Source organism: Nothobranchius furzeri, chromosome 17 (assembly GCF_043380555.1).
Source record: "Nothobranchius furzeri strain GRZ-AD chromosome 17, NfurGRZ-RIMD1, whole genome shotgun sequence".
In the NCBI taxonomy this organism is placed as follows: domain Eukaryota; kingdom Metazoa; phylum Chordata; class Actinopteri; order Cyprinodontiformes; family Nothobranchiidae; genus Nothobranchius; species Nothobranchius furzeri.
The window spans coordinates 39,558,578-39,577,369 of NC_091757.1; the positions used below are offsets into that span (position 1 = coordinate 39,558,578).

An 18,792-nucleotide genomic window follows, 5' to 3' on the forward strand; every position below is an offset into this window, starting at 1 on the left:
AATTCTTTATGAAATAAATGGAGAAAATATTCTTTTTATACCATTGTCCTGGAGTTTTACTGCTCGGTCCCTGACACAGGGTGCACCTTTCTCAGCCTCACACCACTCAGCTTGCAGTCCTCTCACTGACACCATTTTCTTTTTCTTTCATTTTTAATCTTTTTTTTCCCAATAGTCTTTGTTGTTGTCTCCTTCTGTTAGAAATAGCTTTACTTTGAAGAAAACTTTCTCCCTTTTCTATCAGAGCTTTAAAGGTGCAGCACCATTGTGGAGGTGGCACATTGTTCTGTGTGGAATAATGCTGAATGCTCTCTGCATGCACAAAAAATGTCACTGTACATTTTTGCTTCAAGCTTTTGCTCCTTATCTTCCTTTTTTATGCAACAATCCGGCTTGATGACATTCATGTTCTGCCGTTTGCTTCATCTCTCCACAGTCTTCCTCCTGCAGGTAACAGTGACTAAAACAGATCCTCCCAGAACCGTCCCCCAGGTCTGAATTTATAATCACTCTTAGATCGCAGACATGAAAGACTTGCATGCATCCTCCTAAAATGCCCTCTGAGGTGGCAAGTTCTTTTTTTAAATAACAGAATGTAGAGTTTGGCAAAAAATTGCAACTATTTGTGAAGCTTCTCTTGAAAGAATGGCATAAAATGCATTTCTGACTTTGTGAAATTATTTCATGATTAAACTGTTAAGTTAAATTCTCACAAAGTCGCCATAGGTTGGAACCCTTCATGTTTGCTCCGGATCTGATGACAGTGACTTTCATTTTGTTAGAGTTTAGCTCAAAATGGCATAAAGAAAGTCTTGAAAGTATATCATGTGACAAATAAGAGACCACTGCATCATTTATTAATAACACTTTATTTTAACAGGAATCAGAGGTCATTTAACAATGAGAAGCATGTTCACTAGGTTTTTATGAAACTCAGCAAAACTGCTGTATTTGGTCGAGGACACGTCCTGTGAACTGAAGTATTTACCTCCATCTAGTGGTCATAGTGGAGATTGCACCATATAAAAGAAAAAAACGGGAAAAGGAAAATGTGCCCTACATAAAATGAAATCACTGCGCCATGAAAAGTAGTACCAAAGATAAATCTTATTTATTTGTCAGGAAGTCAAATAAATAATATACATACAATTATTGTTCAAAGTATATACTTATAAAAGAAACATTTTTACCAAATAAAGTAAAATACTATCAAAGAAGGCTGATCAATTTGTGAAGGCGTAGGAATTTGTCAGTTGACTTTATTGAACAATAGCTCGGCGGTAACTACGTTGTTTGGTCTTTTTCTGCCGCCTGAAACTGGTGCTGGGAAGTTTCATCGATTAGAACGTGTAAATATCCAAAACATACGACTTTTCTGTTAAAGTGGAGTAAGGGATACCGTAAGTATATATTAAGTTACATCTTTTATTGGGACTTACACGTGCTTTTGATAACATTTGAACGGCCAGCAAATGGTAGCCAATTTATCTAACATTTTTTGTTTTAAATTTAAATAAAGCGTGTGTTTTTATTCGATTTATTTGTTTTTACTTTTCAGTTGAAAGCCGTTGGAAAATGACTGGTCGGGCACGAGCAAGGTCACGTGGAAGAGTACGTGGTCAGGAGACTGCAGTTCCAGGAGCGGTAAGTAAAGCTAATATGATACAGGTTATAAGTAGGCATTTAAAATGTTTGCAAGTTGATTTCTCTAGTTGCTACACCGCTCCTGACGGGGCAGGTTTATATCGGTCTCATTGACATGTATACTGGACAATTCGTTTCCATAGGCTCCAATAAGTTTTTAAGGCAAAATGGGAGATGGCCACCACCGCCATTTTGACCGTGTCACAGATTCTGTTAAAGAGCAAGTAACGTCTAAATTAACTTTTTTTTTGCTGATGAACTGTATAAATGAGTGCCTAATAGTGTTTTAAATGTGTGCATTCTTTATTTTAGCATTTTGGTGCATTTTCTTTAAAAATTAAAAATTCTGTCTAAAAACCACAGTAATGCGCCACCTTCAGCTGAAAACATAGAATTTGAGTCATTTTGAATAAATTTTAGCCAATGGCTAAAGAGTAAAGTACTACGTAAACCAGTAGAGTACTACGTAGCAGCTCCGTGCCAAAGTTATAAAAGCAACGAGCGTCTCGGCCACGCCCTGTGGCGAGTGGGAGTTGGATTTGCAAGCAAGCTTAGGAGGTCAGCGGTAGTTCAGCATTAGCTTATAGCATTAGCATATCCTAGTCTTTAGCATATCTTTTAGTGTTATAAATACTTATTTAGTGTTAGCTTGGCTGTTGGATATTGTAGTTTAGTTAGTGTTTGGCTGTTAGTGTAATTGGGAAAGTATTTCGGGTTTAGTGTTCCATATCGTCTTAGTATTGGTGATTAGGTGTAGTGTAGTATGGTTGCGGTGACTCTGTAGGCATTTTACCCGCGATTCTGCACGCCTCCGTTTGAAGAGGGAGGCTGCCCACCGTGGCTCCTCTGCGATTTAGATGCAGCCCACCGACTCTGCTCCCCCACCACGGCGGGCTCCAGTCTGAGGTGAGTAAGCTAAATAAACGTTTTAACATCTTCTAAAGACAATTCCCTACCTAAATGCAAAGTCTGAGAGACGTGGTTCACTTCCTTTAGCTAGTCAGTCGGCAATTCTGCAACAGTGTCTCTAACTGACGCAGCACTAGTTGACAGACAGCATTACAGCGTGAAATCCAGCTTGTGACCCGGTTCTGTAAGGAATTCTGTTCAGGAGGTCACATTTCAGGCTCTCCACATCATGTGTGACTGACTTTTACGTTATAACAATGATCACACACTAGGAATGTTATAAAGCGCCTATATAGGAGATTCTTTTGTATATTATCTGACTTTCTAAACTCCCAACAACAATGTGCTTCTATTTTTTTTTTCAGGCTAAATCTACCCAAGACACTGGCTGTCAGACTGATTTAGCTGCAAGAATGTACTTGTCCAGGCTGATGCACAAACGCTACAACTAATGGTCTAAGTTGAGAGACTTAAAATCGCAGAACAGTTTTCAGGCGAGGCCGAAGCTCAGACTGAGGCCTTTCCCCGTGGTCTGATGCTCATTAATTATTCAGAATTTTAGGCATTTAATATGCTTAAACAGAAGAGTGACAAAAAAATTCACCCCCTCAGAGTTGTCATGAGTGTAAACTAGATCTATTAAACCTAAAACATGTTTTGGAACCAGGCTGTAAACATGTTTATTTCTGCAGTGAAATTGGTATTTTTAACATGGGAGTCGATGAGGATTTGCTCCCTTCTGACACCAGTCTCCAGCGAATGAGGGTGGAACTGCAATTTTTGCCACTTCCATGTTGGCTTAAATTTCAGACCCGAATTATGGGGTCTTGGATCAGTCTCTTAAGAGTGTGTCGGCGTCCAGGGGCAGGATGCTGTTGTAAGCATGTCTTAATGGCTAAAAATTGATAAAGTAGGGCTGCAGCTATCGAATATTTTTGTAATTGAGTACTCTATCAAATCTTATCGATTAATCGAGTACTCTAATAAATTAGTCTTTTGTGTTTGTAAACCATTATATCAAATAGCATGTTATAAAATATGAAAGACCTCTTAAAATGAGCAAGCCAGTTAAGTTTTATTCAAAATTAGTTTTCAAAACTTCAGCGCTTCAACTTTATTTCACAGTAAACCAATGCGAGCGGCTGCGGCCCAAATGGCACCTGAACCGCTCATGGCACATGCGCAAACATTTCTCGCTAGCTATTTCCCTATTAACACATGTCCGTTTTAATTTCTACACTTTTTTTTTCTCACACAATAACAAGGATTGCCGAGAAAGCATGTTTGCCGTGGTCATGTCAAGCTATACTGATCACAAAACATTAATTTACTTTCGTTTTCCTCTGCCACTCTCATAAATACCCGTGTCCTCCTGCAGCAATCCCGAGGGACAACAGACATCAATAACAACACAGTAAAAAGTCAAGATGTGTAAAAACTGCTATTTTTAGCACATTTTAAGTCTGACGTATTGCTACCAGATGCACAGTGTGAGCTGAAACTGAGTGCTACAAATCAAAAAGTTGCACAGTGTACACAGAATATATAGAAATACAGGCTAAAATGCATTATCTTGTAGAGGCTCTGAGTCAGCTTGCATAAGTGACATTTACATGTGGATGTCAGGTGCTGCAGCATCGAGGATGTGGTGTTGTGGTAGGCTAAATCCATTTTACAGTATTTACACTGGACGACGTTTTCTGCCTTGGTCCCACACCTTTGACATCTTCTGTCTTTTTTGCACTCTGCCAGTGTCCACGTTATTCGCCATGGCTTAAGAGAAAGTTAAGTTACATTCGCTACTCGTGTGTGCATTCAGTGCAGTGTGTATGTGCGTCACTTATTTCGGTCCAGGTGAAACATGACCCCGGGCGATTGCAAAGCTATGAATTTATTAAGCATGAATTAAACGAAGCCTCGAGGCAGAGAATTTCACTCAAGGATTTTTTGTACTCAAATTATTCGAGGTACTCAAGGAATTGTTTCAGCCCTAATAACAAACACTTACAGTTTGATTTAATTAAAGGTTTACAACCCTAGTCACAAATAAAGTACATTTTTCCCCATGTTTTTTAATCACTATAAATTTAATGCTTACAACGTAACCTGTTTTGTTTGCAATGCTTAGCTTACATCTTTATTAAATGTGTTTAGCTGTAACTTATAATTCTCTAACATGTACACAGGTTGAAATCAGTTCTGCAGAGAAATTCTCAAGATCAGTCTGCTTTGTTTACAAATGTAGTTAAATCTTACCTGCATTCTAAATAAATACCATAAGGTTAAACCCAAAATGAAGGAAGGATTTAGCCAAATAAAAAGCATGCTGGGTCATCCTTTTACAAGTAGAAGATTTTGTCCTCCAATGACTCAAGTGTATCGTAAATTAAAGTGAAGCCTGAGGGTTAAATAATGCTCCCAAACTTTTGAGCTACTTTGCAGACTCACCATGTTTTCTTTCTCCGATGATGAAGGCTGATCTGGATGGCTACTACTGCGCATGCGGCTCAGCAGCAGAGAGGCGGGAAGCAGCTGCCAAATGTGCAGCAGCAGGCAAGACTAAAAAAAAGTTTGTAAAATATAAAATGCGTCGACTATTAAATCAACTACTATGTTGACGTCGCCTTGGCGAGTCATGGCAGCCCTATTGTGTAATCAACCCGGCCAGGCTGGGCAGAGTGGAGAGGAGCAAACCCGATGCTAGAGCTGAAGTTGAAATCTTCATCCAGCTTTTTTTCATTCGCACTAGGGCTGGGTAATGTGGCCTAAATTCAATATTACGATATATTGACTATTTCACCACAATAACGATAAATGGACTATAACGACTGGTATGCACAGAAACCAAAGTTGTCCACTAGATGGAGTTGTCACATTTATTACGTTGAGTCACATTTCTACGTGACTCAAGGTGGTAACTCCTTTTAAAGGGACATGAATGTTGCCAACATATACACATCTTTTCTTTATCAAATTTATTGACACAGGGAACATTTTCGATAAGTCAGAAATTTTGATAACAATAAATTTTCGATTAATTGCCCAGCCCTAATCCACACTAGTGATGTGCGAGTCATGAACAAATAATTAAATACTCGAGAATCACTTAACTGACTAGTGAATCACGATTCACTGCTCCAACTGACTCATGCCTGTTACTGTTGGCAAACTAATTTCATAAGTAGAAATATATCTGGCTCATCATTAAAATTGTTACAAAAGACAAGAGCAAGTTTAACAAAAGCATTTTCTTACCTTTTCTGGGCTGGGAGCTCATTAATTCACAGTAGCAATGCTTTTCTAACAGCACGTTTGAGTCACTCCTGCCCTGTCTGAGAGCTAGCTTGCAGTGCTAATTGTAGTGTGACAGTGTGAGCATCCTGTCACAATGTCCCGATTGATCATGCGCCCTGGCTACTTGGCCAAGGGGATGTCCCTTTGGCTGACTGGTTAGAGTGTATGACTCTCACCCGGGAATATGGGGATCGAATCCCGCCCGGGCCCTCGTTTCTCCACCTTGCCACATTTGGCGTTGTTGGCAGGATCCATGTAGTACTGTCAAGTAGGTCCATGGATGTGAAGTTTGTGGCACCCTGCGCGGGAGCACGAGGACGTGCTTGTGGAAAGAGGGGGGAAGATGTGACAGTGTGAGCATCCTGTCACAATGTCCCGATTGATCATGCGCCCTGGCTACTTGGCCAAGGGGATGTCCCTTTGGCTGACTGGTTAGAGCGTATGACTCTCACCCGGGAATGTGGGGATCGAATCCCGCCCGGGCCCTCGTTTCTCCACCTTGCCACAGTAGCATGATCAAGTCACTATTACTCTGTAGCTTGCCTCACTCAGAGGACAAATAACTCACTCACCCCCTCCCTCACGTATTTCAGCTCATAGGAATCACTCAGTGGAAGCTTGCGGTAGTACACGACTCAAAAACCCCTAACTGCTGTCTTATGAGTCATGACACATGCCAGCCTGGCCTGCCAGACTTCTCTGTTTATTTCTGCACAGAGAAAGGGTCTGGGAACTCTCCTATTCAAATAACCCCACCCCGTGAGAATTCTAACCGAGCCAATCAGCGCTGAGTAGCATATGTCACACACCATAATGCTAAGTTTGTCAAACATGGCAACTGAACCGGAGTTTGCTGCGGCTTTCCTCTGTTCTAAATGACTTGAAGTCCTTTAAAACCACATGTAGAAGCGCTAAAAGCCTTTCTTGTAAAGGAAGATGTTTGTGCAGTTGCCAGACGCCTTTTTTTTTATTTTTTTACTGCAGCTAAAAAACTACATCACGCGGTTCAGTCGGCATTTCCGTCTTTTTTTCTGATTGGCTATTTTTGAGCTGCCTAGTCCAGCCCCTCATGTGCCTCTCTGCCTGTAAGTTACCAGACTCTTTCTCTGTGCAGAATTAAACTGAGGACGAGTCTGGCAGGCCAGGCTATCCCTCTGCAGGTTTAAGTCTTCCCTCAAAACACACTTATTTTAGCCTGGCTTATCCCACGACTGTCTTCATACTTCAGCGTGACACTTCTCTATTAGTGGCAGCTTGTGACATTCTTCTGTACTTTTTACCTCACTAACGTTGCTCATTTAGTTTTTACTTGTTTCTCTGTCTCTTTCTCTATGCTATTTTTAAATGTGCTTTATAAATAACCTGGTATGGTATGGGATAGGAGTCACCCAGTGGAAGCTTGCAGTAGTACATGACTCACTAACCCAGTTTTCAGGTCATGACACACAACTCACAGTACGAATCACTATCACCCCCCACCGGGTTTCAGCTCATAGGACTCACCCAATGGAAGTTTGCAGTACTACACAACTCATTCTCCCCTCCCTCACGGCTCTCAGCTGCAGAAACTCAGTTTTGTAGTGAAATGAACTTTGCCCTGTCTTAATTATAACCAATGAGATGTGATGATTCCATATGAATATAACATATCAACCTGATTGATCTTTGAATGTTTAATCAGAAGATTATAGTGTTTTTCTCTTTCCCTCAAAAAATCTTAATTTTCTCCTGGTTTGGCCCAGCACAGTTAACTTCCCAATTGTAGCAACAGCCTTATATCATAACCACATAAGTGGAGAAAATGTTCTGTAGCAATGAGTGAATTTGCTGTTGCATTAAAGTGATGCTAACTATTGTTTAACATTTGAACTTATTTTCTGATTTTTTAAATTTATTAAAAAAAACAGGTATGGGATGTTTTTCTGTATTCGGAGCATCAGAAAATGTTTTATGGTGGAGGTGATGCTTTAAAGTCACTGAGAAACAGCATGCATGCAGTTTGTTGTTTTGCCGCTAATACAGCAGCAGGTGCAGCTGCAGATTTTTTCAATAAAAACAGAATGTTGTAATGGAATTCATGCATTAGTTTTTGTTTGCTTTGAACCCAGAGCAGACATCACACGCCAGACGACATCAACACTGCATACTTTAGTATTTGTTTATTTATTGCGAGCAATATCGATATCGCAATATTAAGCAATGTTATTGAATATTGCAGGTTTTCCTAATGTCATGCAGCCCTATCAGGAAGTAGTTCTTGTTTTAATAAACTCATTGTTTATAAATTTTGGCAAATCAGGGTTTGAGGGCTTTACCAAAAATTCATCAGAAGACACGCCTTAAGATACAAAGGTGTTAACACTTTGTGAATGAAAGTGTTAAAAACTCTTATGTGAGTTGAATATTAACATTTAAAAGTATCTTATTGTAATGTGTATGAGTGTAAACATTGATTAACTTGTTAAATCAACATATACTGATCTGGTGTATATATCTGAAATGGAACATTGTAAGAACAATATTAATTTTAAATTAATTGATTTAAGCACAGATTATTCAAACATTTGATTTAAACATCTTGTTCATTAAACACTTGATTATTTAAGCTTATGAGTTGTAAAGTCATGTAGGCTTCAAATAGGTTCACTTTATTCAGAGAGAGGAATGTTGCTGTCTTACTTTACGCAGAGTAGGGATGGGTACTGAATTCGGTACTTTTTAAGGTACCGACCGATAGGGATGGGTACCGAATTTGGTACTTTTTAAGGTACCGACCAAATTCCACAGTACCGACCGAGCACCGATTCACATCATTTCAAACGGTGCCTCGTTTCGGTACCTGTCCTTCTTAACGAGAACTTGCCAAGACAACTGCGCATGCGCAAGAGCGTTATGTCGTCGGTCCCTGCGAGCGAGTTGTAAACAGAGCAGCAAGGGTAGAAAGAACGCACGCTTAAGCTTGGGTCCACTTCACTAAATGTGATGGGTAACTGGGTGATGAAACCAGCGACAGACAACGATCTAAGTGAGACATCCTTATCTTAATCTGCTCCGGTAGGTAAATAAAATGTTTAAGATAACGTTACCTTGATATGTTAGCTTCCGTTTCGCTAATGGTGCGTTCGCTTTCTCCTCGGAACTCCGAATTTCCGACTAGTAGAACATGAACACGCTCTAAAGTTTGGCTTTACTTTACTAAATGCGACGGGTGACTGGGTGAAGATTAAACCAGCGACAACGGTCTAAGTGTGAGGCATTATCGTTTTAATCTGCTCCAGCAGTTAAATAAACTGTTAAAGATAACGTTAGCTTGATATGTTAACTTCCATTGCCACCGTTGTTGTCAGCTAATGGTGCGTTCGCTTTCTCCTCGGAAATTCTAACTTCCCAGTAGGAAAAATCAAATGAAAAAAGATGGCAAAAGGAATGAAGATACACAGTAAATTTAGTTCACAGTAAAGATGTTTGCTTCAGTTTAATTATCAGCTTATAAAAATACAAGGGCGATGTTCAAATACAAACAGTTGAATGTTATTTATCGTGATATTTTTCAAATATGGTTATATATTGAGAAAAATGTATATTTAATTATAAAAGAAAATTAAAATAATAAACACTCAAAAGTATCGAAAATTGGTACCGTTAAGTACCGGTATCGATTCGTAGGTACCAGGAATTGGTACCGGATCGATTCAAATGTCAAAGGTACCCATCCCTACCGACCGAATTCCATAGTACCGACTGAGCACCGATTCACTTCATTTGAAACGGTGCCTCGTTTCGGTACCCGTCCTTCACAACGAGAACTTGCCTAGACAGCTGCGCATTCGCAAGAGCGTTAAGTCATCGGTCGCTGCGAGCGAGTTGTAAACAGAGCAGCATGGTAGAAAGAACGAACGCTAAAGCTTGGGTCCACTTTACTAAATGTGATGGGTAACTGGGTGATGATGAAACCAGCGACAACGATCTAAGTGAGACATCCTCATCTTAATCTTCTCCGGTAGGCAAATAAAATGTTTAAGATAACGTTAGCTTGATTTGTTAGCTTCTGTTTCACTAATGGTGCGTTCGCTTTCTCCTCGGAGCTCCGAAATTCAGACTAGAAGAACATGAACGCGCACTAAAGTTTGGCTTCACTTTACTAAATGCGACGGGTGATTGGGTGAAGATGAAACCAGTGACAACGATTTAAGTGTGAGGCATCATCGTTTAAATCTGCTCCAGCAGTTAAACTGTTAAAGATAACGTAGCTTGATATGTTGGCTTCCTATGCCACCATTGTTATCATCTAATGGTGCGTTCGCTTTCTCCTAGAAAATTCTAACTTCCCAGTAGGAAAAATCAATTGAAAAAGGACGGTAAAGGAATGAAGATACACAGTAAATTTAGTTCACAGTAAAGATGTTTGCTTCAGTTTAATTATCAGCTTATAAAACTACAAGGACAATGTTAAAATACAAACAGTTGTATGTTATTTATCGTGATATTTATCAAATATGGTTATAAATTGAGAAAAATATATATCTAATTATAAAAGAGAATTAAAATATAAATCACTCAAAAGTATCGAAAATTGGTACCGTTAAGTACCTGTATCGATTCGTAGGTACCGGGAATTAGTACCGGATCGATTCAAATGTCAAAGGTACCCATCCCTACGCAGAGATTACAGGACATTTGCAGGAGATCTTGAGTGAGACTATATGTCTCTGTGGAAAAATAATTGTGGCAAAGGTTTGTTTTGGGAATTTGGGCCCAGACACGGTGTTGTCCTGTCTGTACATGAAAGGTTATCTTGTGTCAATTAGATGGTAAAAAATTGACCACTTGGATACGTAACAGTTTCAACTTTTTTTTTTCTCCAGAACAAATTCAAATCCTTTTACTGTTAAATGGAGTTGAATTAGAACTAATTGTGCAAAATATATTGTCTGTTTACTAGGGCTGGGCGATATAGCCTAAAATCAGTATCACAATATATTGAGGATTTCACCTCGTTAACGATAAATGGACAATAACTACAGGTATGCGCAGAAACAAAAGTTGTCCGCTAGATGGAGCCGTCACATGTATTAAGTCATGTTTTTGCGTGACTCAGTGTGGTACAGCTTCGTAAGGAGACATGAATGCTGCAAACCTACAAACATCTTTTCATTTTTTTATTATCAAATTTATTGACGTGAGAAAAAATTATAACAATATGAGTCAAAGATTTTGATAACAATATATTTTCGATTTATTGCCAAGCCCTACTGTTTACAAATATTTGTTTAAGTTTTGATGCTCCTTTTATTCCATGACTTCTAGGGCTGTAGTGAAGCCTCGATGACGTCGACGGCTCGATTCTAAAAATTTGTCGACGTCAGATCTGGTAGTCGACGCACCACACCCACTTGTTACATCCCCAGGAGTTTGTAAATAGAGGTGGAATCTGCCAGTTTTTCCTCTAGTTCGCCCTCTTCTCCGCCTTCACTAACATCTCCGCCAAATACCGAAGACCCGGAACAACGTCCGTCCGCTACTAGAATCCTTTCCTGTTTTGCCCGTCTTCGTCTCCCGGCAACGGACAACAACTTCCGGGGTCTGATACGCTGCTCAGTCTCTTATCGCAGATGTGGAAAATCACTGGGAGCGTTTTCATAAAGAAGCTTCTTTCAGACATTAGGAAAGCTGTATTTGTGGTAGCAGTCTCTCCTCCATGCTGATCTGTTTGCTGGGTGGTGTTTGTTTATTTAAACTTGGTAACTTGAACTTAACGTTGGTAAAGATACTGTTATCATTTTTGCTAACGGCTTCTTGCGTTTGGACAAGCTGTTACGTTTTGGTTTAGAGTTAATCTTTTTTATGGTGTAGATCTCCCTTTTATTACATTTAGAGTGTTGTGGGTTTTCGGTTTAGTTAAAAATATCACCTTGAGTTTGGTTTAACCACCCAGTTTAGAGTTTGGACCTTTGGAGATCCCAGTGGGACATCCCTAGTTATTTGTACTTTTGTTTTAATTCCCCACAGACAGAATTATTATTATTCCCACCTCTGGATGGAAAGATTTGGTTTTTTTGTAGTTGTAAATAAACCTGATCATCATTTTAACTTTTAAATCCCGTGTTAATGTCCCTTCCTTTTTGCACACGAGCCAAACTCGCCAGGAAGGGTTGTAACTAGGGATGAGCGAGTACACCACTATCTGTATCTGTGTCTGTTCAACCAACTAAATTATCGGTATCTGTACTCGGAATGGGCGTGGCATAACCCGGAAGTGGGCGTGATTTAACCGGAAGTGGGTTTGGTTTACATCAATATATTATTTTAAGTCTGAAATTGATATGGATTGATCAGAAGTTGCTTTGTGTATTGTTTATTTGAAAACTATTTACAGAGCAACCTCAGAATTGAGATTAAATATTTTTGATCACAATAGTGAAGGAACTATTTCAGAACAAGTGTTTCAACAAAATCAGAACATTAATATTTAAGTGCATGGATTAATAAATCTGAACTCATGCAGTAGGAACTAGAAAATATGAAATGCTTGAACCAGACACAACTTTATATATATTTTTAAATTTTAATTTGATTAAACTGATTTTTTTCTTAACGTTCTTGGCATGTTGCCCCACACAAAGTTAAACAAAACAATGTGGATTGTGTGTCTGAGAGAGATAAGAGAAGGTGAGAGGGAGAGAGAGGGAGTAAAAAAAAAACCCCGACCGGAGCAGAGGTGACTGATGCAGCACGTCAGCTCTGTCTTGTCAAATGCACCAGGTAAGTTACGAAAAAAGTAACTTTGAATATTCAACCGAAAAAGAGGCGAGCTGAAGAAAACCTAGGGAAAACTGAAGAAACGTGAGCAACAGTGAAGCAATCACAGCGAGATCTGTTTCTGTCTGTGTGTACGTAGATGAGCCGGACGGACTGCGCTTCCGGCCAGCTAGAGAGTTTTGTGTGTAGGGAGGGGCAGGCGCTTTATGTGACTGGCCAATCACAGAGCGTGAAGACAGTCAGTTACCCAATGAGGATTTTCCTTCAGCACGATTACAGATATTTACGAGTTTTACTCGTGTCATGCTCGTACTCATCAAAAATGCTTTATCTGAAACGAGTATCCGGCTCATCACTAGTTGTAACACCAATCGCCTCACGCTAGGGCTGGGCGATATATCGATATTCTTTAAATATCATTATAATTTTTAAACAAGATATAAGATGACTTTATATCTTTATATCGATATAACTGGCCAAACTGCTATGCTAGCGATTAGCCGCTATGCTAGTGACATGTTGCTCCGTCTCTAAGCGGCTATTACGTGTATTCTCACAAGTTTGCTCAGTCTGAGAGCCTCTGGGTAAATGTGCTGCTCTGAACTTTGCATTTGGCCTCCTGGTTTTTAATTACTTGGGGACGTTCAATGCCAACGGAGTTCTGTTTTCCATCCTGCTTGTGCGGAGAAACGAGCCAAACCCCTCCCTCCCCTGTGTAATGAGGAAACGGCTATGGAAAGCCGGAGTGGCCAAATGACCTGAAACATATTTAAAGGTTTGAATAGTAAACTATAGGGTTACCGTTGTTGGGGTTATTAGGAGCGAACAATTAGTAAGCTTCAACTTACTTTTGGATTCTTCAATAAATTCTGTAAATACGAGAATATTTACTGATTTATTAATTAATTAAGATATTCTTAGACATCTCCGGGGCACCACCCTTTAATTAGAAAGGGAAATGAATCCAAAACCTTATCAGTCTTTCTTGAAGTTCGTATAATCCTTGGAGCAGAGACTTCTCTTCGACACAACAAAGCTACTGGACACAAAAATCTGAATTTTATAACATTTAATTAAACAATTTGTTAAATGAATAAACAATGGAACAAATGAATAACAACCATGTGATATAATTGAAGATAGATGTGTTTGCGTGTGATGGAGGATGTATGAATGGGGTCCTTTGTTCTCACAAAGGAGTAGTGTGTGTGTGCGTGTGTATGGATTCAAAATGGAGTCTTGAATACAAGATGGCTGACCCCTTTGTCTGGCTAAAGTGTGGGTGGCAACTTGCACTTTAACTTCCAAGGCACTTAGAATCAGTAGTAACTTAACCTTAAATCACTCAAAACATTTCAAAGGATCATGAAACAACACAAAAGATTAATCACAAGTTAATATCTTTTAGTTTCACCACTTGGCCATAGTAGGAAACATTTAAAGATATTCAAACAATGATAAATAAGCAGATTATTCTTTCAAAATGACCCGACGGACGTGTTTGGGACGAAAGAGGAAAACACGAAGCTACTTTTTAAGCAATAGCGCGGTTTTATTGCTTATTCTGGACTATAGAGGAAACGGAAGAAGAAGGAGAGAAAGAGATGAGTTTCTGATCACCAGAAGAGCGAGGCGTCCCTCACTCTTTGAGTTGACGGTTCTCCGTGTTTCTCCACAGTTCTCGGCGTCGTCCGTCGGCTTGATGGCTTTCTCCGCTGTTTTCGCGTTCTCCGTGAGTTTGACGGAGTTGCTGACTTTTCCAGCCCGGTTCTGTGTTCTTCCCTTCAGCAGCTAGAGCAGCGAGCGGTTGAACAGACCTGATGGCTTGTAGTTTAGTTTTCCAGCGGTTGCGTGGCTCAACTTGGGCACTTAGAGCTTCCGCGTGCTCAAGGAAGTCGGAGCGTTCGACAAGCGTGTCCTTACCGCCAGGTATCCTGGGCAAAAGAACGAAGTTTTCTTTGTTCCGTTAATGATTTATAGCTTGAGTTCGCGGGAAAGCGTCCATGAGCTCCCGCCTCCCGCAGAACGTGTTTCTGGTATTAGGCGGTGACATCATCCCAATGCTTCCGTGTGCAAAGCATCATGGGAAATGAAGTTTCTTGGCGCTGATGTGATTATTTGCTTTTCAGAGCAATTTAAGCACAGTCATTTTGGAGAAAATCACTGCATAGTAATTTCCTCATGAGGTCAGACCCTCAACACCGTTTTATTTTAAAGGCGAACTCAACGGGTGAGAAATGTTGTTCCGGTTCCGTTTTTTTCCGCTCTGATTTGCTATGCTAGTAAATACTCCGTTACGAGGGATTCTGATGAAAAAGTTGAGTTTGTAAGGTGTGGGTTATGGCGACAGTAGCCCGAAAATAACACTCATAAAAGAGCGACCAGAGACTCTGAATCATTACAGTATAATCGCTGATATGAGCCAACACTGCTAACTAATAACTAACAACTAGTTAATAACTAGTTTTTCTAATAACTAATAACTCCATGGTGCATGACCCATGTGATCTTCAGTAGATGCAATTACATCATCGTACATTTAGCTTAACATGATGGATTTTTTTTCTCTGGACAAGACCTATACAATATGGGCCACCTCTAGATGAAATTTAAATAATTTTACATTAATTATAAATATATAATTAAAAAGTGCCTGTGGGACATTTGATACTCCTCTGGCTCTCAACTGTGTCTGTGTGTGTGTGTGTGTTAGCAGACAGCTGTACCTGTGTTACTAAAGCTCAGACTGGTAGAGAGTAGGCACTACGGTTAAAGTTTGACCAGAATCAATACATTTTTATGCATTTAACCTACTGATTTATGTATATAATTTCTCAAGAGCTTGAAGTGAGTTAACTTGTCAACAGTTTACAGGAGGAAAAATATCGAGATATATATCGTATATCGGAATTCAGCTTAAAGATATCGAGATATAAGTTTTGGTCCATATCGCCCAGCCCTACCTCACGCACATAAGTGACCAAAACAAAGCAGCATGGAAACACCGTCTCCATGCTGCACTCCCAAGTTCTACACGTCACCAGAACATAACCAACCGCAATACAATAAAAGCAGTGTTATACAAAATGGAAGGCCTGTAGTGTTTATTCTCTTACCAATTTTTTTGAGGAATTTATTAGATTTTTTGGTTTTTATTAACTGTGCAATTGAAAAATAATCATTAGATTAATTGTCTAAATCAGGGGTGTCAAAGATGCGGCCCGCGGGCCGGATCCGGCCCGCAAGTGGGTTAAATCCGGCCCGCGAGATGGTTGTGTAAACTTTATTTTCATACTTTACAGTGTAGAGTGAAAATAAACTTATCATTGTGAGCAAGTTTTCTCTAATGAGTATAAATAAAACAAAGCTGCACTCAAGGCTCACACAAGAACTTGAATCACATCCTGAAGTTGGCCGCCACTCAGGATGTGACTTCTGATATTGATGTGCTGGTGAAAGCTAAAAGATGTAAAGTAAAGTGAATCGAATATACTTTAAGTGCTACGTGAAACTGATCTTGCATGTGATCTGTAAGCTCTTTGAATCACTAAGGAATGTTTTTTTTATTTGTTGATTTTTTAATTTTTTTCAAATTTTCAAGTGCACTTCAGGTGTGGTACTCGTACTACTACACTGTCCTCAGGCTCCAGCCTTGTTTTATATTGATTGTATTAAAACAAAGAAAACAATCAGAAGTTGTTTTTTTCCCCGGTCCGGCCCACTTGGGACTAGATTTCCCTCAATGTGGCCCTGAGCTAAAATGAGTTTGACACCCCTGGTCTAAATAGTCATTAGAATAGTCGACTATTCGATAAAATAATCGTTTTAAAAATAATCGTTAGGCGCATCATCTTCAAATCGGAAGAAGAGGCTGAGGACTACATAAAAAAAAAATAAAATGACAACCAGCGACAGACAACGGGGCTGACTGAGTTCGGGGACTGCCTGGTCTTATCCCTGTCTCTCCCCCTCTGAGAGGGGAGTGGATCACACAGTGAGGCAAGAACCGAACTTTATATTATTGGTTATGGTGGTTCTAAAAGCAAGTAAGGTTCTATTTTATTTTATTTGATTATTTCTATAAGAGTTCTACGTTATGAATCCTATTTTGTTATCTCTTACTTATATCCCGTTGAATTATATACCAAATGGTTAAGTCTTTTATTACTATCATAATTATTGTTGCACTGATCAGGGATCTCCTGTGGGGGGCGATATGGAACTCTGTTTTTTTTTTCCCCTCCTACTGGCTGATGCTGACTCTTGGGGGAGTCTACTGTAGAGACGAGCACACCGGAGCTGATATTAGCAGTTGTACGCTACCCCCTCTGGGGATGGAACGTCTTAAGTAACCCAAGGTCTTAGGTTTAGAGGGTTTGGAGCCACGTTTTGTTTGGGGAAACGTGGGGGTGGGGGGGGGGGGGTTGCTTTAGAAACTTCACTCAGTATGATTTAAATCAAGAGTCTTTACTCAATATGAAAGCGAAAGTCAAAAAGGTGCAGCCACGATCCTTTGGCACTATCATACTAAAATTAATCATGATGGGTAGATCTGCTATAAAAGTACTTACGTGGAATGTGCGCGGTTTAAATAACATGGTTAAACTTAAGCAAGTATTAGGCAGAATAAAACAGTTAGGGGCCACAGTATGTCTTTTACAAGAAACACACCTGTTGGAGAAAGATATCAACCGATTAAGAACCAGATGGCCTGGACAAGTATTCTCCTCTGGATTCTCCTCCCACTCTAGAGGGGTCATAATTCTGGTCCATAAGTCGATTCCGTTTCAGTTAACAGAGAAGTATTAGATTCCTCTAGGAGATTTATTATACTGAATGGCACTATAGTTTCAACTCTAGTAAATCTGGTTTGCTTATATGCCCCTAATGGAGATGATCCTACTTTTTACCAGCATTTCTTTTTAACTATTTCCTCCTATACTGGCCATTACATAATAGGAGGTGATTTCAACTGTGTGATTAACCTTGTGGTTGATAGATCAAACACCCATGTTACTCCCTCTCACCAACAAACTAGAACAATGATTGGGAAATTTATTAAGGACCTCAACTTGATGGAGGTGTGGAGACTATTACACCCTAATAAAACTGAGTTCTCGTGTTTCTCTAGCACCCATAAAACATATTCACGTATTGATTTTTTCCTGATCTCAACAAATCTAATGTCTCTGATACAAAAATGCTGGTATGAAGCTATTTTACTTTCCGATCATGCCCCAGTCATTTTATCTCTTCTACTGCCGAACCTTTTACTCCAGCCACTCCCATTTCGTTTCCAAGCAAAATGGTTGAGATATACAGAGTTCGTAAAATTCATAGATGGGAAGATAAATGATTATTTCACTTTTAATACGAACCAAACAAATGCATCAATAAAATGGGAAGCCTTTAAGGCCTATATAAGGAGAGAAATGATAAGCTATACTAGGAGCAAATCCAAAATCCATTTGAACAAACTAAAGGAACTTGAAGAACAAATTAAAGACTTACAAGACCACTTATATCACCACAATGATGTTGGAAAATACAAAAAACTCCTTCTGTTAAAGTCAGAATATAATGAACTCAGCACAAATAAGATAGCTACAAATCTAATGTGGTTGAAGCAGTCCTATTATGATCAAGGGGAGAAGGCAGGGAAGCTCTTGGCTTGGAGGCTAAAAAAATACAATCAGAAAGAACCATAAACTCAATTATATTGGACGATGGAATAGAGATCACGGATCCGGAAAATATAAATAACACTTTTGCCAACTATTATGAAAATTTATATAAATCAGAATACCCTAAGAATGAAAATGAAAATGCACAAAACCAGTTTTTAGACCGATTGGAATTTTCGACCCTTCAGAAAGAAGCCAAACAGGCCCTTAATGCTAAGTTGAGCATAGAGGAACTCAGAGAAGCACTGGGTCTTATGAACAGCGGCAAAGCCCCAGGTCCGGACGGACTCCCAATTGAAATACATAAAAAATTTCTGACAAATTATTGCCACACCTGCTTGAAATGTTTAATGAGTCCTATGAAAGAGGCATTTTGCCACCATCTCTGAGAGAGGCATCTATTTCAGTCATTTTAAAACCTGGTAAGGCCCCAACAGATATGAGCTCATACCGTCCCATATCACTAATGTCCTGTGATACTAAAATATTGTGTAAGGCCCTA

At 39.5% G+C, this 18,792-nt stretch overlaps 1 protein-coding gene across 1 annotated transcript in view; it reads left to right on the forward strand.

Annotated features, from left to right (window-relative positions):
- The first annotated feature begins 530 nt into the window (after positions 1–530).
- LOC139063611 (gastrula zinc finger protein XlCGF57.1-like) overlaps positions 531–18,792 on the forward strand; it is a 29,804-nt gene continuing 11,542 nt past the window's right edge. Inside the window, exons 1-2 of the mRNA XM_070545991.1 lie at positions 531–1,400; positions 1,559–1,644. Coding sequence (XP_070402092.1) covers positions 1,576–1,644 — 69 coding nt within the window. The 5' untranslated portion in view covers positions 531–1,400; positions 1,559–1,575. The remainder of the gene's footprint in view (positions 1,401–1,558; positions 1,645–18,792) is intronic.